The 22,678-nt window shown below is 55.0% G+C and overlaps 2 protein-coding genes across 4 annotated transcripts; one reads left to right on the top strand and one right to left on the bottom strand.

Moving 5' to 3' along the window:
- The first annotated feature begins 316 nt into the window (after positions 1 to 316).
- On the top strand, positions 317 to 18,889 carry TAOK2 (TAO kinase 2). 3 transcript variants are annotated; one of them, XM_012464539.2, is made up of 19 exons: positions 317 to 1,094; positions 4,202 to 4,368; positions 4,553 to 4,624; positions 4,714 to 4,815; positions 5,260 to 5,305; positions 5,437 to 5,533; positions 5,684 to 5,797; positions 5,905 to 5,996; positions 8,445 to 8,538; positions 8,639 to 8,720; positions 9,514 to 9,681; positions 9,852 to 10,112; positions 10,286 to 10,447; positions 11,931 to 12,296; positions 12,375 to 12,578; positions 12,898 to 13,137; positions 16,209 to 16,421; positions 17,408 to 17,590; positions 17,687 to 18,889. In XM_012464539.2, the coding sequence occupies exons 2-19, from the start codon at positions 4,237 to 4,239 to the stop codon at positions 18,206 to 18,208; spliced, it is 3,150 nt and encodes a 1,049-aa protein (XP_012319962.1). In that variant the 5' UTR covers positions 317 to 1,094; positions 4,202 to 4,236; the 3' UTR covers positions 18,209 to 18,889. The 3 variants fall into 3 exon arrangements, 2 of the variants coding, with proteins under 2 accessions (XP_012319962.1, XP_012319961.2); XR_001109300.2 differs by lacking the exon at positions 17,687 to 18,889 and having other exon boundaries at positions 16,209 to 17,271; positions 17,408 to 17,495; XM_012464538.2 differs by lacking the exons at positions 16,209 to 16,421; positions 17,408 to 17,590; positions 17,687 to 18,889 and having other exon boundaries at positions 12,898 to 15,029.
- A 324-nt stretch (positions 18,890 to 19,213) lies between these two features.
- HIRIP3 (HIRA interacting protein 3) lies at positions 19,214 to 22,664 on the bottom strand. Its single transcript, XM_012464540.3, has 7 exons — positions 22,121 to 22,664; positions 21,923 to 22,043; positions 21,680 to 21,794; positions 20,484 to 21,418; positions 20,213 to 20,381; positions 20,032 to 20,130; positions 19,214 to 19,943 (listed from the first exon to the last, which is right to left on the bottom strand). The coding sequence occupies exons 1-7, from the start codon at positions 22,183 to 22,185 to the stop codon at positions 19,780 to 19,782; spliced, it is 1,668 nt and encodes a 555-aa protein (XP_012319963.2). The 5' UTR covers positions 22,186 to 22,664; the 3' UTR covers positions 19,214 to 19,779.
- Between the last annotated feature and the right edge of the window lie 14 nt (positions 22,665 to 22,678).

Here is a 22,678-nt window from a genome sequence, read left to right as displayed (position 1 = left end):
GTCCACCCGCGCCCCCTCAAAGCTTCCCCTAGCAACAAGCTCAGGCTAAGCGCGAAGGCGGGGCGGGCGCATGCGCCGCAGCTCTTTCCACCGCCAGTCTTGGGACAGAGTGCTGGGCTCCTCCTCTTGCAAGCCTAGCCCTTCTCCCCGCCTCCTCCGGCCCGGGGTCCGCGTGGCGGGGCGCGCGCGCACTCGGGCTCGGCGGCTGCCGGTCTCCCGGGCCGCGGCAGTGAGGAGAGAGGGCGGGGCTGAGTCCTCCGCGACCCCGCCCCCTTTGGCCCGGCGTCCCTACCGCGCCTGCGCGCTCCCGCCCGGTCTCCATCTTGGAATTGGGAGGAAGAGGGAGAGGGAGACCGGGACAAGATCGGGGCTGTGGTGCGGAGAGAGGCTGAGACGGAGAGGAGGCGAGGCAGAGAGGGCGCGGGGACCGTCAGCAGCGCCTTAGCTACAATCTTCCAGCTATTCTTGGAAGAGAGAAGGGAGAGGGAGGAGGCCGGGCCGGGAGTGGGGGCTGTCACCCTCGGACCCCGGCGTGAGAGGGGCCGTGCGGCCGGACGTCCTCGGGGTGGGCCCCCAGTCGGTGGCCGAAGACCTAGGGCTCAGGCCCCTGGGTCCCAGATTTCCGGGCTTTGTCCCTCGCTTCTCAAATACCCGGGTATCAGTCCTCATAGTTCAGATATCCGGGACTCGAGTCCCAACCTCTCTAAACCTGGGTCTCTGTTTCATTGAATTTCAAATATCGGGTTCAGGCCCTTTCGTGCACCAGTATCCGGGATTCATTCCCCAGGCATTCAAATATCAGATTCGGTCTCCCTCCCGTTCAAATATTCGGGGTTCAGACCCCACAATCAGAAATCCGGAATTCGGCAACTGTCGCCCTCGAGGAGGGGGAGGACTGGACCGCGAGGTCAGATCAGGTTGTCACCCCCTCCCCTCCAGGGGAGGCTTCCCGGGCCCGCCCCTCAGGAAGGGCGAAAGCCGAGGAAGAGGTGGCAAGGGGAAAGGTCTCCTTGCCCCTCTCCCTGCTTGGCAGAGCCGCTGGAGGACCCCAGGCGGAAGCGGAGGCGCTGGGGCACCATAGTGACCCCTACCAGGTGAGACACGGGGTGCAGGGGTGCGGGTCCCTGTGTCTAGCTCTGAGAAGAAAGGGTGCGCCTTTCTGAGAAGCTGGACTTGGGTAGGCCCTCTCCTCAGGATGGGGAAGCCCAGCTGAGCCAGTGGTCAGCCTCTGGCCAGCCTTGCCTTCTGTTGCCTCCCTCTTCCCCTTCCTCTTCCCTTCATTGTGTCTGGTTGGTGGGGGACCTCAGGTGACAGGGTCTCTGATGTCACCGGGGTTCACACCCTAGGGTGCTTCAGCTAATCAGATGGATTTGCACTTCAGTCTTCTTCCCTTCACTTTGCGCCTCACAGCCACCTCCTCCCTGATATGCCCCTTTCTCCTGACTGCTCTGCGGTGTTGATTCCCATACCTCTGATTCCCATGGTGGGTCTGCTTATCTGCTTTTCAGGCCTGGTCTGGTTGGATTTCTTGTCCTTGCAAAGAAGTGTGTGTATGTGTGTTTGTGTGTATATGTGTGTGTTTTGAAGTGCCTGGCAATGTTTCCCCTTAACTGCAGTTACCTTCCAACCTCTTGCTGTGATGGTGTCCATAATCTCATCCATTTGTCAAACGATCTTTTACAAAGTGCTTTGATAGCCATTCTCTCATGTGACATCCCCCTCATTCACCCTGTGGGTCTCTTTTATTGGCATCTTCCCATTTTACAGTTGAGAACATTGAGGCCCAGAGAGGTTGCCCAAGGTCACACAGTGGCAGAACCAGAATTTGAACTCAGGTCCTCAGTCACGTCTTTTCCTGATGCATGCCTGGTTCTTGCCATCTCTTTTCCTCTGAGTTTGGGCTCAGCCTAGGTGTCCCTAGGAGACCAGGTTGGGGCGAGATTTAAGAATGGGAATGAGATAAGCTTCCTTTCCAGGAGGGCTCTACTCAGAAGCTTTTTCTGATGGGAGGCTCTGGCTTTTGCTTCTGCCTCATGGAGTTTTCTGTCCACTGTGACCTTCATCTTTACCCTGATCCCAGAGTTTGGCCTGGATTCCTGAGAGGGCTCTCTCTTGACAAATGGTAGCCCTAGTGCATCTTTGAACCGCTCAAGCCAGTCTGTTGGGGTGGAATGATCTCCCAAAAGATTAAAGCTTTGTGGGGACCTTGGAGGCAGGGAAGGAAAAATCCATATGCTGAGTGTCTGCATGGTGTTCCTAAGTATGAAATCTCATTAAAATCTTACAAAAGCTCCATGCTGTAATCCATTTCACTGAAGAGAAGACCAAGAACTAGAAGGAACTTACTGAAAGCCCTGTTGCTGTACATTGCAGATGGAATCTACTGGTAGCATAGCGTAGGAACAGATAGATATGGGTTTCCTCATCTGTAGAATGGAGATAACATTACCCGTTTTGGAAGGTGGTTATGATTTAGCAAAGACCTTGGTCATTGTTCAAGTATTTGTTGTTATTATGAGGAAGGGGACCTGCATGATATTTTGCCAGTGGGTGGCACCCCTTCCATGTGGCCTAGGGTCCTGGATTGGCATTCTGGGGCCCTGTGTTGGTAAAGAGGTCAGGAAGATTCTTTTGGCAAGTTGAGAGCACCTGCCTTTGTGTGTGGGTGTATGGTGCGGGTGAGGGGTGCTTGGCACTGTTGCTGGCAGAAGGGAGAAAAGGGCCTGCTTTGAGCAGCAGCCTGGGAGCTGCTGAGGGCTGAGCAGAGAGCAATCAATCAGTCTCCCAGGCTATTCTGAGCCCTCTGCACCCTGGGGGCCCACTGGAGAGTCAGGCTCCCTCCTTGCCCTCCAGCTTCCAATTGGGCTGAGGAGACAAAATTAATAACACAACAGGAAACAATGCATGACAGAATAAATTACATGCTAAAATCGTTAGGTGCTTTTAAGTAGCTAGAACTCTGCCCCAGGAGTCCAGCTTTGCTGAAGGCTCCTTTGTGCCTAAATTCTGACAAGTGCTTAAGCTGGAACCTGTCTTAGAATCTCCTTGAGGGTCCTGGTTCTGGCATCCTGCAGGAACTTTCTCCGGGTGTTTGGCTGGGTGCCCTAGGAGCGCTTCCCAGCGGCTGAAGTGGTCAGGACAGGCTTCCTGTGAGAGGGGAGCTGAGCTTGGGGTGACAACCGAGAGAGTAATGGGCACACAGGCCTAACCGGGGTGCGGAAGGTCCTGTTCTCTGACCTTGGAGAAGTCCTTTTTCTTATCTGTGCCTCAGTGACCTCACCTGGGAAATGGTGATCATGATTCTGCCCTGCCTGTTTCGAAGGGATGCTGTGAAATCATACTGATGGAGGACCAGCTTTGGACAAGGCACTTAACCTTACTGAGCCTGTTTCTTCATCTGTAAGATTGCGGAAATCATAATACTTGCTTCATAAGGTTGTGGTGAGGACTGAATAGAGATAATGCATGTAAGGTGCTTACTGTACCTGCTCAATAAATGTTATTTGTACCCTGCAAATGTCCTGTACCTGTGTGTGATGCTTATGCAATTGGACTGGACAAGTAAGGTAGCCCAGACCACAGAGAGGCCCTCACAGCCAGATGCCATTTATATCCCTATTCTTCCCATCTTAGATCTCCCCCTTCCCCTTTTTGAGAGTGAGTCTGCTGGCCTCTCTGGGCCAGTACCCACTTCTAACAATGGCCGGATTTCCACCGCCTCCGGCCTGGCCATTTCCTGTTCTCTTCCAGGGTGTGAGAGGTTGAGGGAGGAGGGGGCCTCACCGCCAAGGGGAACAGGAAGGTGCCTGGAAACAGTTGGGGTATGGGACTTGTGGGACAGGACACTTGGGGCTCTGGAGTGCTGCCTGGGAGGCAGAATGTTTTATCCTTGAGGGGAGATACAGGGGCTGTAGGGAAATGGGAACTTGTTGAGCGCTGAAGCGGGTGGTGAGGATGCTTAGCCTCCTGGAATCTTCCTAGCAGTTTTAGGGACTCCAGGGACCCAGCCCGCGTGATCTGGTTGCCCGGGCAACTTCATTTTTTGGAGCTTTGATGTTGTTCCTAATCTCCCCCTCCCCTTCCTCAGCAGTGCCTCCCCCTCATCAGGGAATGAGGGGAGGAGATGGCAGAAACTTGATGGGTCCCTTCCTCTCCCTAAAGGCCTGATCCTTGCTCTAAAGGTCCCATTTCCATTCCCCAGGCCAGGCCCCACTCTCAGGGCCCCCAGGGGCCATCATGCCAGCTGGGGGCCGGGCCGGGAGCCTGAAGGACCCTGATGTGGCTGAGCTCTTCTTCAAGGATGACCCAGAAAAGCTCTTCTCTGACCTCCGGGAAATTGGCCATGGCAGCTTTGGAGCCGTATACTTTGTGAGTTGGGTCTTGGGGAGGGTGTAATGGGGTGGGGACTCTTCCTACCCCTGTGGACCTCCCAACAGCCCTTGCACACCACTCCAACATACTGGCCTTTCCTGCCCTCTCCTGTTGGGCCTGCAAGTCTTCCCGTGCCCAGCTGTCACTGGGGCCTTCAACACCTTCTGATCTGGTCTTCTAGGCCCGGGATGTCCGGAATAGTGAGGTGGTGGCCATCAAGAAGATGTCTTACAGTGGGAAGCAGTCCAATGAGGTGGGCCAGGTGCAGTACAGCCAGGTTGGGGGCAGGGGACCTGTCTCAAGATACAGGCTAGGTAACCTCCACCTACCCTGACCCCCTAGAAATGGCAAGATATCATCAAGGAGGTGCGGTTCTTACAGAAGCTCCGGCATCCCAACACTATTCAGTACCGGGGCTGTTACCTGAGGGAGCATACAGCTTGGGTGAGCTGGTGCCAGACTCTGGCCTGATCTTTACCCCTATTCACGCCTGTCCTTATACTGGTCAAGTCTCTTAGGTGGGCCCTGTTCATGGTGCTGTTGTGGGATCTTGGGAAGGAGGAAGTTTCTTTTGACCACTTTAGTCCTCAAACATACCCTCTGACCAAAAGCCTGGCTCAGAGTGACATAGGCTGTTAGCTGTTGGGACAGGGCACTGTCGGCTGGAGGAGGTGGTGATTGAATGAGAGTTTGAAGGGATTCAGATGGATGGTGGTGAATGTCTTAGGCCTGAACTCCAGGAACTCTCCCACCACCCCCTCATTGTCTCCAGTTGTCCTTCCTCGTCATCACCCCGGGGACATAGCTTGAGTGCTGGATAGTCAAGGAAACTCTGTTTTGAGTCTCTGCACAGGAGATTCTGATCTCTGACTCTTGTCCCTTCCTTAGCTGGTGATGGAATATTGCCTGGGCTCAGCTTCTGACCTTCTAGAAGGTAAGTGACTCATTGGCCAATAAGTGGAGAAGGGTGAAGAACAGAGGAGCCATAGGGGAATGGTTAAAGGGAGCTTATTCCAGTCCCACACTTGCGCTCCCTCAAATTGAAGTTCTTCCCTCACTTTCCAGTGCACAAGAAACCCCTTCAGGAGGTGGAGATCGCGGCCGTGACCCATGGGGCGCTGCAGGGCCTGGCGTATCTGCACTCCCACAACATGATTCATAGGTATGAGCAGCACCGGCGATGCCTGGGAGGGGCGTACTATCTGCACCACCTGTCACTTAGCTGGACTGTAGTCCTCCTGGAAGCTCTGGCCAAAGCCTCTGCCTAGCTTCCTGAGACATGTGTCTCATCCCTGTACTTTGCCTCTGACAGGGATGTGAAGGCTGGAAACATTCTGCTGTCAGAGCCAGGGTTAGTGAAGCTGGGGGACTTTGGCTCTGCGTCCATCATGGCACCCGCCAATTCCTTTGTGGGCACCCCATACTGGTGAGTGAGAGAGTGGTGGTGAGTGGAGAGAGCTCCCAGGATATTGGGAGTAGTCATGATAAGGTCTCAGTGGGTGATTCATCTCTCTCTCCTGACCCTTCTCCCAGGATGGCACCCGAGGTGATCCTGGCCATGGATGAGGGGCAGTATGATGGCAAAGTAGACGTCTGGTCCTTGGGGATAACCTGCATCGAGCTGGGTAAGAACCTCCTCCTCTCTGCTTCCTCATCCTCTTTTCCACTCTTTTCTTTTACTTCCCAGACTACCCCATTCTCCTAGGGATGGGATCCCAGGCCTCCAACTTCCTGTCCATTGTGACTATCCTGGAGCCCCAATATAGGCAGCTGTCAAATTCTGCCAGTTCTTAGGCCTAGAGATTTTGTAGCAGTCATCTCTTCCTGTCCACTACTTTAGTTCTAAATCTTTTCTGAGTGCCCACCATGTGCCATGGACTGTGATTCTGGAGGGATAGCAGTGAATGAGAATCCTGCCCTCATGGAACTTACATTTGAGTTAGGGAAACCAGGCAGGCATGTTTTCTTTCAGTGTGATGAAAGCTGAGTGGAGAAGTTACAGGAGCAGTTCAAATGTAAAATAAGAGACTTGACCTAGTTTAGGGGCTGAAGAAGGCCTCCTTGTAGCAGAATGTTGAAGCTGACCCACAAGGTAAATAAGAGCTGTTTGAAGGATATAGGGAAGAGCTTTCCAGGCAGGGAGAACAGCCTGTGAGAAGCCTAGAGGTAAGAGCAGGCCTGGGGAACTGGGACTAGCTTCAATTGTTTGGAACATAGCATGTCATGTATATAGTGAGGCATAAGGCCAGAGAGTTAGGCCCAAGTGAGTTCTTAAGGCCTTGAAGCCATGCTAGGGTTCTCATCAGCACTATTGAAACAATTCTGTAATGAGGTCGGTAACCTTTATAAGGCTTCCAGCACAATGCCAGACACAAAATCGTTACCTATGAAAGAGTTGCTGTTAGTTTCTCTTATCAACAGCCTCCTGCGGTGATCTCTCCAGTCTCTCCTCCCTTCCAGTGTGTCTTAAATACCAATGCCAGAGAGGTCTGCCTAAGCTCAGTGCTGTTGTTTCACTCCCTGTTCGGAGCCATCAGTGCCCCCCTGTTGCCTTCAAGACTGAAGCCATCTCTATCATTCCTTGTACTAACCTAGAAGCTCTGCTTCCTAAAGGCTGGCCCTTTCCTTCGTGGGCTCCACCTCTGAGTGTGTCATGAACTTTTCCACTTCCTTGCTTTGGTTCATATTGGGTCCCCTGCCCGAGGTCAGAGATTTGGATGAGCCCTTTTCCTCCATCTCCACAGTCTGCATTTACCATTTGAGGCCAGGCCCAGACAGTTGATGAAAATGTAAGAAACAGACCCAAGTATAAGAAAAAGCTAGATCTGTCCATTTTATTTCTAGTTTTTGGAAGAGATGGGGATACAGAGAAATATTACTCTACAATTGAAAAACAACACAAAAGGCCGGGCGCGGTGGCTCAAGCCTGTAATCCCAGCACTTTGGGAGGCCGAGGCGGGTGGATCACGAGGTCAAGAGATCAAGACCATCCTGGTCAACATGGTGAAACCCCGTCTCTACCAAAAATACAAAAATTAGCTGGGCACGGTGGCGCGTGCCTGTAATCCCAGCTACTCAGGAGGCTGAGGCAGGAGAATTGCCTGAACCCAGGAGGCGGAGGTTGCGGTGAGCCGAGATCGCGCCATTGCACTCCAGCCTGGAGTGGGTGACAAGAGCGAAACTCCGTCTCAAAAAAACAAACAAACAAACAAACAAAAAACACAAGTCTGATTACAAATGTCAGCTCATAGTCAGTATCAGGGAAGCAGTGTGGAGGAGGCTGTGGCAAACTGGAGATTGCTGTTGCCGTAGAAAGAGGGCAGCTATTGCTTAGCTCCCGACCATTGTTATGCAGTAATGTAGACTCCATTTCACTAGATCTAATTCTTAAGGAGAAACTGGAAACTTATATTATTTGATTATTACTATTGGCAATTAATTTTTAAAATCATCGTTTAGGCCAAAACAACATAACTTTTTCTGCGCTACAAGGGATTCTTAGGGACTCTTAGCTTGCAATTTCTAATCTCAGGTCTTTTTACAAAGCCCTTCCCTGAATTCCCTGAAGATGTACTAGCTTGAAGGCCCACTGCAAACTCTCAACTTCCCAGCCACTTTCCCGTCTCCTTCTTATACCAGTTAGTACTTTGATGTTATTTTTTCAGTCCTATTTAATCTTATCTTTTAGACTGAAGTTCCTTGAGGGCAGGGCCTAATTCTTGATTTTATCTTCCCTATAGCAATTAACAAGTTACCTGCTTGCTCCCTTTGGCACCTAAGAAGTATTATTGGGGTGATAACCGAATGGCCGTCCTTCTGTCTTGTTAGTGCTTTTGTATATGTTATTTTCTTTGACCCCTATTCTACCCATGTGCAGTGGAGGATGGGTGTTGTATTTTACAGAGGAAGGAATTAATTGAGACATAGCAGGATGATGGGAACTTCCCAAGGTCATGTGGCAAGGCAGTCAAGGAGCTGGGGTTTGAACCCAAGTCGTCTCAATTCCATTCCATTGTCCTCTAACCCCCTTCCCCGCCCCCTCTCACCTTCTTCCCCTTCACCTTTCTCTGTAGCGGAACGGAAACCACCGCTGTTTAACATGAATGCGATGAGTGCCTTATACCACATTGCACAGAATGAATCCCCCGTGCTCCAGTCCGGACACTGGTGAGGACTGAGATTCCTGGGACCAGAGGTGAGGCCATGGGATACGGCTGCCTGGCTCATGCCTTCCCCACTCTTCTCCCAACCCTCCTGTGACTTTCAGGTCTGAGTACTTCCGGAATTTTGTCGACTCCTGTCTTCAGAAAATCCCTCAAGACAGACCAACCTCAGAGGTTCTCCTGAAGGTGAGGGCCTGCTAGCCTAGCATTCTCCTGGAAATGTAGCTTGTTGGAGCCTCAAGAACCCCAAGGGAAATTAGTCGTTCCCAGTTCCTCCTCCGTCAAGAGCTTCATTGATGAATTCCCACCCCATCCCCAATGCCCAGTGGACTCTGTGTTTTAAAAGATTGTGTCTACCAGACTGCCTTAATTTATTAAGTAATAATCTGTTTTCCCATCTTTTATTAATCAAAGATGTATATAATTGCCAGCCAGAGCTTCTGGTCAGCGTGCGATAACCAGGGTTGCCCCACTGATCTGATGTAATGCAAGCCAAAAGCCTGTGTAGCCTTATCATGGGTAAATGTATGATTTCCCTTAGGTGTTTTTTGAATTATCAAAAATAGAGGGGCCCCATTCCCTTCACAGACCCATGGGGGCTTAAGGAGCCCTAGTTGGAAACTTTAGATTATGTAGTTGGACCCACTTGTTTTGTAATTGTGGGATACGTATGAAGCCTGTGTCCATCACATGTCCAAGGTTACATAGCCCTTTAGTAGAAGAGCTGGATGAGAATCCAGATCTCCTGACTGTTCCTGTCTGTCAGCCATGCCTGGAGGAACAAGAGTCTGTCTAGGGAGTAGGTACTGGGTGGTGCAGAAAATTGTTGTGGGAGAAAGGCTTGGGACAAGGCCAGCATCAGCCCATGGTGGGTGTGGGCCCCAGAAGAATGCCTCAGGCCAGAGGGAATGCCAAGGGCTGTGGGTTATGGAGGGCGGGAGGGGAGTTGGCAGCAGGCCTCAGCGTCTTCTTCCCCCAGCACCGCTTTGTGCTCCGAGAGCGGCCACCCACAGTCATCATGGACCTGATCCAGAGGACCAAGGATGCTGTGCGGGAGCTGGACAATCTGCAGTACCGCAAGATGAAGAAGATCCTGTTCCAAGAGGCACCCAATGGCCCTGGTGCCGAGGCCCCAGAGGAGGAAGAGGTGACCCAGCTTGCCCTAACACCCCTCTTTATCCCCTGTGTGTCCCTGCCACCTGCAGCTTTTTGGCCCTTTCCTCAGCCCTACTCACACCACCATCTCCCTATACTCCCTCCCTGCATACACCCCAGGGCTTCCCTTTCCCTGCTCAGCAGCCTACGCCCTGTTCGCAGGAGGCCGAGCCCTACATGCACCGAGCTGGGACCCTGACCAGTCTTGAGAGTAGCCACTCAGTGCCCAGCATGTCCATCAGCGCCTCCAGCCAGAGCAGCTCTGTCAACAGTCTAGCAGATGCCTCAGACAACGAGGAAGAGGAGGAGGAGGAAGAGGAAGAGGAGGAGGAAGAGGAAGGCCCTGAAGCCCGGGAGATGGCCATGATGCAGGAAGGAGAGCACACAGTCACCTCTCACAGCTCCATTATCCACCGGCTGCCGGTATGCAGCTCACAATTGGGGAGCCCAAGCCTCCTGGTCTAGAACCGCTTGGGTCCTCACCCTCCCTCCCTAAGCTCAGCACTCCTCCTCTGTGTCTGAGTGGCTCTCCTCAGGTAGCTGTTTTTGGGCCCAGTGTCCTCTGAGCCTTGGGTGGTCCTTCTACCTCCTTCTAGGGCTCTGACAACCTGTATGATGACCCCTACCAGCCAGAGATAACCCCCAGCCCTATCCAGCCGCCTGCAGCCCCAGCTCCCACCTCCACCACCTCTTCCGCTCGCCGCCGGGCCTACTGCCGCAACCGGGACCACTTTGCCACCATCCGAACTGCCTCCCTGGTGAGTGCAGCCATCTTCACTCGGCCTGCTCACTGTCCGTTTTTTAAGTCTAGAAATTATTTCCTCCCAATAGCCCGTGATTGAGTCCGGATTCTATCCTCACTTTCTGTTGCTGGCTCCTGCCTGCTCCCCTTAACCTTCCCGCCTCCCTCCTCCTCCCAGCGGACTGTTTTGGTCACGTGGCCCAATCTGGGTGTTTCTAGCTTGGCAAACTCTTATTCCATTTTCATGGCCTGACTTAACTGACATCTCGTGGGCTGCCTTCCTAGGCTCCTCTAGTGAGTCAGGTGCTTCACAGCCCTATGCTGGGGGTGCCCTGTCCCGGGGGAGCCCTGTGCCGGGGATGCCCTGTGCTTGGGTGGTCCTGAACAGCAGCATGTTAGGTTTGCCAGATTCTGTGCCCCAAAGGGCAGGGATGGTGTTCAGGTGTCTGTCTTGTACCAGCAGTTAGCTCTCAGGCTCTCACACAGGCCTGTGTTAACACTCCCAGCTCCCTGGGGACGGGGAGGATAGGATCCCATTGGAGAAATGAGGCACCTGTGGCTCAGAGGAGCCACTTGCCCAGTGCTTTTGGTGGCTCTCTGCTCCTGTAAGCAGGCCCTTAGTCCTCTCCGAAAATCAACTCACGGCAATCTTTTTCTCAGTTCACAGGGAAAAGTGGTTAGGCTTTTTGTAAAACATAGCTTTTCATCCATGTTTTTAATAAGCCTTTTAGATCACATTCCTGCTCAGCTGCATTTGAGTATCAGCGATCCCCTTAGAGGCCACTGATGCAGTCTAGTATGTTCTTACAGCCTCTGCTTGGGGCTGGTTGTGTTCCAGCAACTCTTCAGATCCTGTTGTGCTCTGCAGTACTGTGCAGAGAGGTCTTGACTGCCAGGGGCTTGGCTGCCAGGACTAGTTTGAGAGCCACTGACAGAGTCATTTGAGAATGAGATCTGAGATCAGACTTTTGGTGAGGGTGTCCAAGCCCAGTGTTCTTGTTACTCCAGCATCATGTGGCCCCATCCCAGCTTAGTACCCACCATGTTTGCTGAAGAAGGAAGCCAGCACTTATTAGATAGATTCCAAATGTACTCCACAGCCTGTATAAGGAGGTATTATTTCCCTGTTTAAGAGATGAGGGAACTGGTGCTTTGAGAAGTTAACTTACTCGAGATCACATTGTTGGTAAGTGGCAAAGCTGGGATTTGATCCCAGGTCTGTCTGACTCACTGTTTCAAATTAGTGTGCATTGTTCCTACTTTTGTGCCAGGCCCTGTGCTTGCCACCTTTTATCATTCGGTTAGACCAACCTGTGAAGAGGTAATATCGCCATTATCAGGTTGAGGAAACAGGCTAGAGAGGGTGTGTGTGAGAAAGGTGCTAAATGAGAATGAAACCCATGAGTTGAAAACCCGTGTTCTTCCCTGTGGAAGACCCTCTGTGTTAATTAACTGGGGGCCAGGCTGAGCCCCAGCTCTCACCCTCTCTCTTGTCCCAGGTCAGCCGTCAGATCCAGGAGCATGAGCAGGACTCTGCGCTGCGGGAGCAGCTGAGCGGCTATAAGCGGATGCGAAGACAGCACCAGAAGCAGCTGCTGGCCCTGGAGTCGCGGCTGAGAGGTGAACGAGAGGAGCACAGTGCGCGGCTGCAGCGGGAGCTCGAGGCTCAGCGGGCTGGCTTTGGGGCAGAGGCAGAAAAGCTGGCCCGGCGGCACCAGGCCATTGGTGAGAAGGAGGCTCGAGCTGCCCAGGCCGAGGAGCGGAAGTTCCAGCAGCATATCCTCGGGCAGCAGAAGAAGGAGCTGGCCGCCTTGCTGGAGGCACAGAAGCGGACCTACAAACTGCGCAAGGAGCAGCTGAAGGAGGTGGGCTAGGGCTGCTGGGGAGGCGGGGTGGATGGCGGGCCTGGTGGGCCCTGACCCTGCTCCCCTCTGCCCTCCCAGGAGCTCCAGGAGAACCCCAGCACACCCAAGCGAGAGAAGGCCGAGTGGCTGCTGCGGCAGAAGGAGCAGCTCCAGCAGTGCCAGGCGGAGGAGGAGGCAGGGCTGCTGCGGCGGCAGCGCCAGTACTTTGAGCTGCAGTGTCGCCAGTACAAGCGCAAGATGTTGCTGGCTCGGCACAGCCTGGATCAGGACCTGCTGCGGGAGGTAGGCGTCCCAGTCCCCCGCCTCCCGCTAGCTCATGGATCCCAGGGACCCACCCTTTTCCGTTTGCCTCATTCTTGTCTTCTTTCTCCTTGGCCCTCGTGGTATTAAAGGTTCAGCTTTGCTTCAGTGCTCCTTTTATTTACCATCCCCAACAGACCCTGCCAGAATTTCCTTAGGCCTCTGTTCCCAGGCTAGGCAAGAGCTTGGCTCCCCTACACCCTCATCTCTTGCCGTCCCCAGGCCCCTCTGTCAAGGAGCCCTGGCCCCTCACTTTCTTGACACTGACTGGGCCTCGGGCCCTGCATTTCTTCTGCCTCAGGACCTGAACAAGAAGCAGACCCAGAAAGACTTGGAGTGTGCACTGCTGCTTCGGCAGCACGAGGCCACGCGGGAGCTGGAGCTGCGGCAGCTCCAGGCCGTGCAGCGCACGCGGGCTGAGCTCACCCGCCTGCAGCACCAGACAGAGCTGGGCAACCAGCTGGAGTACAACAAGCGGCGAGAGCAAGAGTTGCGGCAGAAGCACGCGGCCCAGGTTCGCCAGCAGCCCAAGAGCCTCAAAGTACGTGCAGGCCAGCGCCCCCCGGGCCTCCCACTCCCCATTCTTGGGGCTCTGGGCCCACCCAGCACAGGCACCCCTATAGAAGAGCAGCTCTGCTCACCTGGCCAGGAGGCAGTCCTGGACCAAAGAATGCTGGGCGAGGAGGAGGAAGCAGTTGCAGAGAGAAGGATTCTGGGAAAGGAAGGGGCCACTTTGGAGCCTGAGCAGCAAAGGATTTTGGGGGAAGAATCAGGAGCCCCTAGTTCCAGTCCACAAAAACATGGGAGCCTGGTTGACGAGGAAGTTTGGGGTCTGCCTGAGGAGGAGATAGAGGAGCTTAGGGTGCCCTCCCTGGCACCCCAGGAGAGGAGCATTGTTGGCCAGGAGGAGGCTGGGACGTGGAGCTTGTGGGGGAACGAGGATGGGAGTCTGGATGAGGAGTTTGAGCTTGGCTGGGTGCAGGGCCCAGCACTAACTCCAGTCCCTGAGGAAGAGGAAGAAGAGGAAGAGGGGGCTCCAATTGGAACCCCTAGGGATCCTGGAGACGGTTGTCCTTCCCCAGATATCCCTCCAGAACCCCCTCCGACACACCTGAGGCCCGGCCCTGCCAGCCAGCTCCCTGGACTCCTGTCCCATGGCCTCCTGGCTGGGCTCTCCTTTGCAGTGGGGTCCTCCTCCGGCCTCCTGCCCCTCCTGCTGCTGCTGCTGCTCCCATTGCTGGCAGCCCAGGGTGGGGGTGGCCTGCAGGCAGCACTGCTGGCCCTTGAGGTAGGGCTGGTGGGCCTGGGGGCCTCCTACCTGCTCCTTTGTACAGCTCTGCACCTGCCCCCAAGTCTTTTCCTACTCCTGGCCCAGGGTACTGCACTAGGGGTTGTCCTGGGCCTGAGCTGGCGCCGAGGCCTCATGGGTGTGCCCCTGGGCCTTGGCGCTGCCTGGCTCCTAGCTTGGCCAGGCCTGGCTCTACCTCTAGTGGCGGTAGCAGCGGGGGGCAGGTGGGTGCGGCAGCAGGGACCCCGGGTGCGCCGGGGCATATCTCGACTCTGGTTGCGGGTTCTGCTGCGCCTGTCACCCATGGCCTTCCGGGCCCTACAGGGCTGTGGGGCTGTGGGGGACCGGGGTCTATTTGCACTCTACCCCAAAACCAACAAGGATGGCTTCCGCAGCCGCCTGCCTGTCCCTGCGCCCCGGCGGCGTAATCACCGCACTGCCCAACACCCATTGGCCCTGTTGGCAAGGGTCTGGGCCCTGTGCAAGGGCTGGAACTGGCGTCTGGCACGGGCCAGTCAAGGTCTAGCATCCCACTTGCCTCTGTGGGCCATCCACACACTGGCCAGCTGGGGCCTGCTTCGGGGTGAACGGCCCACCCGAATCCCCCGGCTACTACCACGCAGCCAGCGCCGGCTAGGGCCCCCTGCTTCCTGCCAGCCGCTTTCAGGGACTCTCGCCGGGCGGAGATCCCGCACCCGCCAGTCCCGGGCCTTGCCTCCCTGGAGGTAGCTGACTCCAGCCCAAATCTAGAGCATTGAGCACTTTATTTCCCACGATTCAGTGAAGTTTCTCCAGCCCCCAGTCCTCTCCTTTCACCCACCTTCCTCAGTTTGCTCCCTCACCCCAGGCCCAGCCCTTCGGACCTCTAGACAGGCAGCCCCCTCCGCCGTGGAGTCCAGCGGTCACTCACTCTGTGCTCTCCTGGCACTCCTCCCCTAAGTTATTGCTGTTCTCCCGCTGTGTGTGCTCATCCTCACCCTCATTGACTCAGGCCTGGGGCCAGGGGTGGTGGAGGGTGGGAAGAGTCATCTTTTTTTTCTCCTCTTTGATTTTGTTTTTCTGTCTCCCTTCCAACCTGTCCCCTTCCCCCCCCCACCAAAAAACGAAAAAGACAAACACAAATAAAATATCTGAGCGGAACTGTGCCTTTGGCCCAGGCTGCCTCTGTCTGCTTTGTCCTGCCGCCTAGCCTCCCCGGTATGCCCCCAGGCTGACCCTTGGCCCGGCTCCATGACCTCTTCACTCCACCTCCGTTATCTCAGCCCCTCTCCTCAGCCTCATGCTCTCTGCCTTCATAGCTTCATTGTACCATCACCACCACCGGCTCTGGGGCCTGGGCCCCTGTAGAACTTCACTGAACTTCTTGGTCCCACAGAGACCCTGTTTGTGGGTTCCTTCCAGAGCCCTTAGTTTCCAGGCCCTTGGTCTCCTCATCCCCTGCCTTTTCTCCCAACCCGTTCCCTCCTTGGTTCCCGGCTGCTGGGGGCCAAATTGCTCTCCTGCATCAGGCATTACCCTAGTGGGTTGGGGGCCCCCCTCCATAGTAGGGGGTGCTGAGCTGGGGGCAACCAGGCGGAGTATGGGGGCCGTGGCAGCAGGATCGGGTGTGGGCCTGAAGTGGGAGTGAGTGTGTGAGGGGCCGGGCTGGAATGCGGATCTGGTCAGGGTGGCAGCTCCTGGCCGGTTGAACTTGTCAGGCCCTTTTTGGCCACCTCCTTTGCCCCCTTCTTTTCTGTGGCCCAAAATGGGGCAGCCCCTTCTTACCCTTTTCTAGCTCGGTGCTTCTCCTCCTTCCCTGCCTTCCTCCCTGAGGTGCTGGACCTGGGACTTCCTGTGTCTGTCCTTAGTTGTGTTGCTTTCTTCATGGGTGTTTTGTGTGACTGGTTCTTCTTGCTTGTTATTGTGCACGTTCTCATATTTGCTCACGTGCTCTGTCTCTAGGTCACAATCTCTCCCTCTTTGCCTGGTCAGAGCTTCCAAGATCCTCAGTTCCCCGTCCAGTAACTCTGATGTTCTTTCTCGTGGGTATCCCACCCAACTCCGTGCACGTGCTCTTGAAAACTTGTCTTCTTTGCATCTCTTGCCCGTCGAGACCTTCCTGATCTCTCTCTCTCAACACGATCCCACCTCTCCATGTCTGTCTGTATACAGCTCCCCCCACCCCCTCTGTCTAACATGTTTTCTGTTTCTCTCCCTCTCCCTGTCTCTGCTTCTGTCTCCTCTCCTCTTCTCTCTCTTCTCCCTGTTGCCCCTGGTTGTTCCTCCTCCTCCTTTTCCTACTCCTCCCCCTGCCCCCATCTCCCCTTGATCCGTCCACTGCATAGTCTAAGGAGCTGCAGATCAAGAAGCAGTTCCAGGAGACGTGTAAGATCCAGACTCGGCAGTACAAGGCTCTGCGAGCACACTTGCTGGAGACCACACCCAAAGCTCAGCACAAGAGCCTCCTTAAGCGGCTCAAGGAAGAGCAGACCCGCAAGCTGGCGATCTTGGCCGAGCAATATGACCAGTCCATCTCAGAGATGCTCAGCTCGCAGGCGGTGAGGCCTGGGGGCCCAGGGAGGGAGCGTGGTAGAGGCTGGGCTCTGTACTTTGCTTTAGTGAAGTGAACGGTGTGGGGTGTGCACAGAGCTAGGGCTTTTTTACTTGAGAAACTCACATACTCTTTCTCTGTTAGTGTTCTCCACAGTGATTTGATTATTTCATATTCTCCTCAATGGTTTTATTCTTTCTCTTAGTATTTTCTTAAGGTCTTGACAAAGCCATGTGCCTACTCTCCCAAGAACCACGAAGGAAAAGAGTGGCTATTATTTTCTTCCTGGGCCTGAGTTAGTTTAATGGGTAAACAGGGTGCAGATTAAAGTGTGTGGCCCTCAAGCCCATTTACTCAGACTTCTGGAGGATTTTGAAAGTTGCTGTTCTAAAAAAATGACCACACCTAACACTGGAATGGGCCACTTTAAAAAACTAATGTACATAGAGAGTAGAGACTGGAAACGCCCCACCTAAGGCTGTTAACTCACCTAGTCCCACTTCTCACAGGTAACTTGTTAATAATTAACTGTATTTTGTGTTTTTTCAGTGCACATTTTGAAAACATGAATTTTAGACAAGATGGAATCATACTGTACATTTACTATTCTCTAACTTTCTTTTTCCACTTAATACTTCTTGGACATTTTCACCTGTCAGTACACCTGTCTCATTTTTTTTACAGCATAGAATTTTCCATGGTATGGCTGTACCATAATTTATTTAACCCATCCCTTATTGGTGGACATTTAGGTTGTTTCCAGTATTTTGCTATCACAACGCTTCCGTGAACACCTCGAACACATGTGCAAGTATACCTGGGGGATAGATTCTGCAGTGTAATTGCTGTGCCACAGGGTATGACCATCTTCCATTCTGATAGATGTTGAGACCGCTGCTTCTTGAAACCTTAGGGCCCAGGCCTACCTGGGGCAGGGGAGGATAGTGGGGGTTGGGGAGGAGATCCCTACAACTGGTTCTTTGTCTCCTTCAGCTGCGGCTTGATGAGACCCAGGAGGCAGAGTTCCAGGCCCTTCGGCAGCAGCTTCAACAGGAGCTGGAGCTGCTCAACGCTTACCAGAGCAAGATTAAGATCCGCACAGAGAGCCAGCATGAGAGGGAGCTGCGGGAGCTGGAGCAGAGGGTCGCGCTGCGGCGGGCACTGCTGGAGCAGCGGGTAAGGGGCCCAGCCTCCAGGACCCGGGATGGAGGGTAGGCTCCTGCCCCCCGCCCCCCACCCCTGACTCTCTAACTTTTGTTCTGGATGCCCCAGGTGGAAGAGGAGCTGCTGGCCCTGCAGACAGGGCGCTCCGAGCGAATCCGGAGTCTGCTGGAGCGGCAGGCCCGTGAGATAGAGGCCTTCGATGCTGAAAGCATGAGGCTGGGCTTCTCCAGCATGGCTCTGGGGGGCATCCCGGCCGAGGCTGCTGCCCAGGGCTATCCCGCTCCACCCCCTGCTCCTGCCTGGCCCTCCCGTCCTGTTCCCCGTTCGGGGGCACACTGGAGCCACGGCCCTCCTCCACCAGGCATGCCCCCTCCAGCCTGGCGCCAGCCGTCTCTACTAGCTCCCCCAGGCCCCCCAAACTGGCTGGGGCCCCCAACACAGAGCGGGACACCCCGAGGCGGAGCCCTGCTGCTGCTAAGAAACAGCCCCCAGCCCCTGCGGCGGGCAGCCTCGGGGGGCAGTGGCAGTGAGAACGTGGGGCCTCCTGCTGCTGCAGTGCCCGGGCCCCTGAGCCGCAGCACAAGTGTCGCTTCTCACATCCTCAATGGTTCTTCCCACTTCTATTCCTGAAGTGCAGCGGGGAGGAGCAGGGCAGGGGTGGGTGGAGCCTGACCCTGGAGGGCACTGAGCTGGAGGCCCAAGCAAGGGCAGGGGGCAGGATGTTGGCTCCAGCTCCCCTCAGACCTCCTCATCTCATGAGCTTCTTGGGGCTGGCCAGCGGCCCAGGGCCAGCTTGGGCATAGGTGCCCCAAGGTTGCCCGGGAGCCCCGCCTCCCCACCATGGTGCCAGGGTCTCCCTCCACCACCTCCTGGGAAAGGAGGGAGATATGCGTGTCAAATATTCATCTAGTCCCCTGGGGGAGGGGAAGGGTGGGTCTAGATATATTATATTTAGAGAACTATACTACCCTCACAGTGGGACCCTCAGACCTGCCATAGGGCAGAGCAGGTCTGGGGCCTGAGGCGGGGAGAATGAGAGGCCGCCTTACTGGCAAGAAGAATCAGGATGGGGTCTTGGGGTCAGGATGCCTGGGTCTCCCCATTCCCCTGTTGCTGTCTGACGTCCTGTGCCGTCTTGTCCTTTATCTTTTTTTTTTTAATTGGGATCAGGGCTGGGGCGGGGGAACAAGGGAAGGACCTTGGAAGGGGCTGCTCCCGGGCCTGGGGGCAGTCGTGGGAGCCCCTCTCAGCTGTGGGGCTGGCACAGAGCCCCAGGCTAGCTTTTAATAAACTGTTGGTTATTCTAACAGACTTCAAGACTTACCTTTCTGTTTACGGTGTGTGTGAAGGACTGCTCAGTGGCTGGTGAATAGTACTTGTGTTTAAAAAGAATTTATTGGGCTATGTATCTAAACACTTCAGTGATTTTAATGACTTCAGGTGTGACCAGATCTCAGCTCTCAAAGGTCTTCAACCCCTTGACCTGTAATTCCTGTTTTCTTTGCTTTGGCTTCAAAGATTCATAGAAGGTTTGCCTTCTATACAGATCCCGGGCAGCTCCATGCTCACATCTTCCCGCAAGCCTCAGCAGCCAAGAGTCCAGTGGAGACTTGATATGACTGCACAGGCTGGGCCTGTAGCAAGAGGCCTGGAGGGCTTGGACTGGCCCAGGATTGGCTTTTCCCCAACCCTTTGAGGCTAACAGCCCCCGGACAAAGTGGCTGTTTCCAAAAGAAGGGAGAAGGCTTAAGCACAGCTGCCGTCAAGTCATTCTACTCCCCTCCTAAATGGGCATTAAGTTATCAGACTGGGCTAAAAGCAGAGGAGCCACACACCCTTCTCCAATAGAGCCTGGTGGCTGCTGGATGACAGGGTCTGGAGGCAGGGACTTCAGGAACCTGGTGGAAATTAAAGGCAACCAGGCCAAGGGAAGGGGTGGAGGCAGTAGCAGCTACTCATTTTTGTGGCCCAAAATACAGGCGGTGAGAATGGGGGACCACATTTGATGCAGTGACTATAAACACTCCTTTTATTGAGTCTTAAAAAATAAACACCTTAAATGGAGAGGGTGAAGCTGAGAAGTAGCATCCCAACTTGGGGGATGCAGTCTTCTCTGAAGAAAGCTGCTTCTGCTCTGCAGACACAGGGTGCTATGTATGCTTTGTAATTGTGTCAAGGGTCCCTCCTGGGAGGGGTGGAGCTCAGTTACTCTCGCCATCACTGCTGATGATGCCACGCATATGTGACCAGTCTGGAGGTGCAGGACGGGGCCGTTCTTCCTCTGAGTCCAGGGTCCGTTGGTATAGCTCCCCTGGGGGGACTGCTTCTCCTAAAGGGTTCCAGGCCGTACGTCTGCGTGGCCGGCCTAGAGGAAAGATGAAATGTGAGATCAGATATCTGAGAATGTCCAACCTCACCCATCTGCTCCTGGGCAGTGAGAGGAAACCCCTTACCTGAGGCACTGATTATGTTGGCAACATCCAAGGCGGCCACCTCAGCAGCCTCTTCCCGCTGTTCCTTCAGGGCTCGACACTTCTCTAGGGAAGGGTTACCTGGAGCAGAAGAAGCTGGTGATCCTCTCCTCCCCAGCAGGAAGGCCCTCTCCTGCAGCCCCCAAGGCATGCCTGGCCTCACCCTTCATGCCTAGGGCTTCCAGTTCTGCCCGGAGGACACTCAGGCGCTCCTTGTGTGAGCGACAGGAGCCCAGCAGCTTCTTGTAGTTTCGATGGGCACCACAGGCCCGAATGTAGCGCTTTAGCCTCATCACAGCCGGGTGGTCCTCTCCACGGCGGCCTAAGCCAGCCTGGCAAGGAAAGACAGCAGCAGCTGAAGGCCAAGCCTGCCGGGCCTGAGGCAGGGTCTCCCTCTTCCCTAATGGTGGCTTCCCAGCCCTCCACACCCTTACCTTCCCTCCTTTGGCCTCTGGACTTCCATCTGAGGACGAAGATGAGTTTCTTGTCCTGTCTTTCCTGGTGCTCTTCTTGGAAGAGCGGTTCTTCCTCTCCCCCTGGTGGCCTCCCCCTGCCTTGCTGTCACTCTCCTCACCACTGGTGCTGCCCAGTCTGGCCATCTTTCTAGTGCCTTTAGCTGTGGGTTCCCCCTTCCCACTGTCTTCCTCATCCTCACTGCTTCCACTCAACCCCTTCCCACCCTTAAGCTGGGTCCCGTCCTCGATCTTCCTCTGCACTAGGGGTTCTTCATCTTTCCCACTGTCATCCCCACTGCCTGGCACCTCTTTCTCCTCTTCCTCGCTGTCCGCGTCTCCCATGAGCATCCTTGCCTGACTTTTCTGCTTACAGCTCCTCTCCTTCCTAGCTGACCTCCTGCCATTGCTCCTGGCTCTGGGTTTCCGATCTTTCTCCTCTTCCACCTCCCCTTCTTTCTCTTCCTCCCCTGCTTCCTCCTCTCTATGCTCTTTCTTCTTGGCTAGGATCTCCCCCTCCTCTTCACTCTTCTGTTCCTTTTCCTTCAGGCTTTTAGCTCCTTTATTTCTCTCCACTTTCTTTGCTGTCCTCTGAACGGGTTCTTGGTCGATCTCCTCACTTTCTTCCCTGGCCTGCTTTCTACTGACTGAGGCCTTGCCTGATGCCTGCTTCTTTGCCACAGGTTTCTTCCTAGTCTTCCCCTTGTCTCCCTTTTCCTCCTCCTCACTGCTTTCCTCTCCACAGAGACCCCTCTGTGCGGGCAGGTCTCTCCACCGTTCCTCATCACTGCTGTCCTCAACTGCCTTCTTTGAGGTTCGCCTTGGATTCTCCTCCTTGGCTGGGCTGACTTCTGTTGCCACCCCATTCTTTGCTGGGGGTCCAAAGTAGTCTGGGCTGGAAGCTTCAGAGCCAGACTCTGGAATATGGAAAGAAGAGAAAGCTGAGACAGGCTCCTCCTGTCCCTTCTCCCTTCACATCGGATAGGTTGTCTCGAGGGCTGCCCTGACAGAGGGAGGGGCAGCAGGAAACAGCCATCTGTCCTCGCTGTCCCGGTTCCTGACTCATTGGCCTCGCTCATTCATTTAACGCCTGGGGACATAACAGATGCGTAGTGAATGCTTCTTGAGTGAAGCACTAACGATGTAGAAGGCCCCCATAGCAGGGAGGAAGCACTAACCCGACTCTGAATTGAAGCGGAACCTTTTTCTCTCCGGGTCGCTACAAGGAGTGGGAGGCCTCTTGCCCTTCTTGGTAAGGTCCAGTTTGACTTCCCTGGAAGAAGCTTCATCCACCTGTGTGTGCGCCAAGAGGGCGAACTATGCACCAAGGCTGCGCTCACCGCGCCCCATCAGACCCCTCCTCCTCGGCAGCAAGCCCCGCCTCCGCCTCCACCTCCCGCGGCCCAGGCTCCGACCCACACCTGCATCTTCAGCAGCTCCTCCTCCACCAGCTGCTTCAGTGCTTGCTTCTCCTCGGGCTCCAGGTGGTCGCGGCCCGAGTGAGCCAAGTACCTCCGCCGCACAATGGAGTGCGTGAGCGTGCTGCGGGGACAGGATGTCAGGACGGAGTCCCCGTCCCACCCGTGCCCTTTCCAACCCCGCCTCCAAGCCCTGAGCACCTGAGGTCCGGGCGGCCTCGGAAGAAGCTACGGGTGAACTCCTGCATCTCCTCCTCCCGCGCCATTTTGCTCCATCCGGGATTGGCGGCTCCCGCCTTTTTTTCTTCCCGGCCTCCGTCAGCGCGTTTGACAGCGGCTCGCGCACGCGCTATGCTGCGGCACCGTAGAGCGAGGGACCGTTGGGCCTCGGCCGCGAACCGCTTGAGCCAAGAACTTTGCTGGACAAGACTTGTTTTCCCTGGGCAGTTAGAGGGTCTCGCGGCTCCTACCCTTTCTTGTAACGAATCGTTTTAAAAGTTCTCGTTAGAAACCGATTCGGCGCCGGCACCCTTTGGGTGTAATCAGCCCGCGACACTGCCTTCCTTCCTGGTCATGGGCACCAGCTGGGCCGCTGTTATTTCACAAGGCAGAAGAAAAAAGGCCTCCTCGCCAGGAGACGAGGAACCTCGGGGGGAAATGTTTTTGTGGCTTCAAGTATCTAAGCACATTAGAGTAAAGAACAGCGCCTTCCAGCGTCCGCCATCTTTGTGGCGTCACCGCGTCGCTGCTACGCCATCC

This window comes from Aotus nancymaae, unplaced genomic scaffold (assembly GCF_030222135.1).
Source record: "Aotus nancymaae isolate 86718 unplaced genomic scaffold, 86718_ANA_hifiasm-v0.15.2.pri h1tg000049l, whole genome shotgun sequence".
Lineage (NCBI taxonomy): Eukaryota > Metazoa > Chordata > Mammalia > Primates > Aotidae > Aotus > Aotus nancymaae.
Note: the sequence above shows the minus strand (reverse complement) of the source record. Positions and strands in the feature narration are given on the sequence as shown.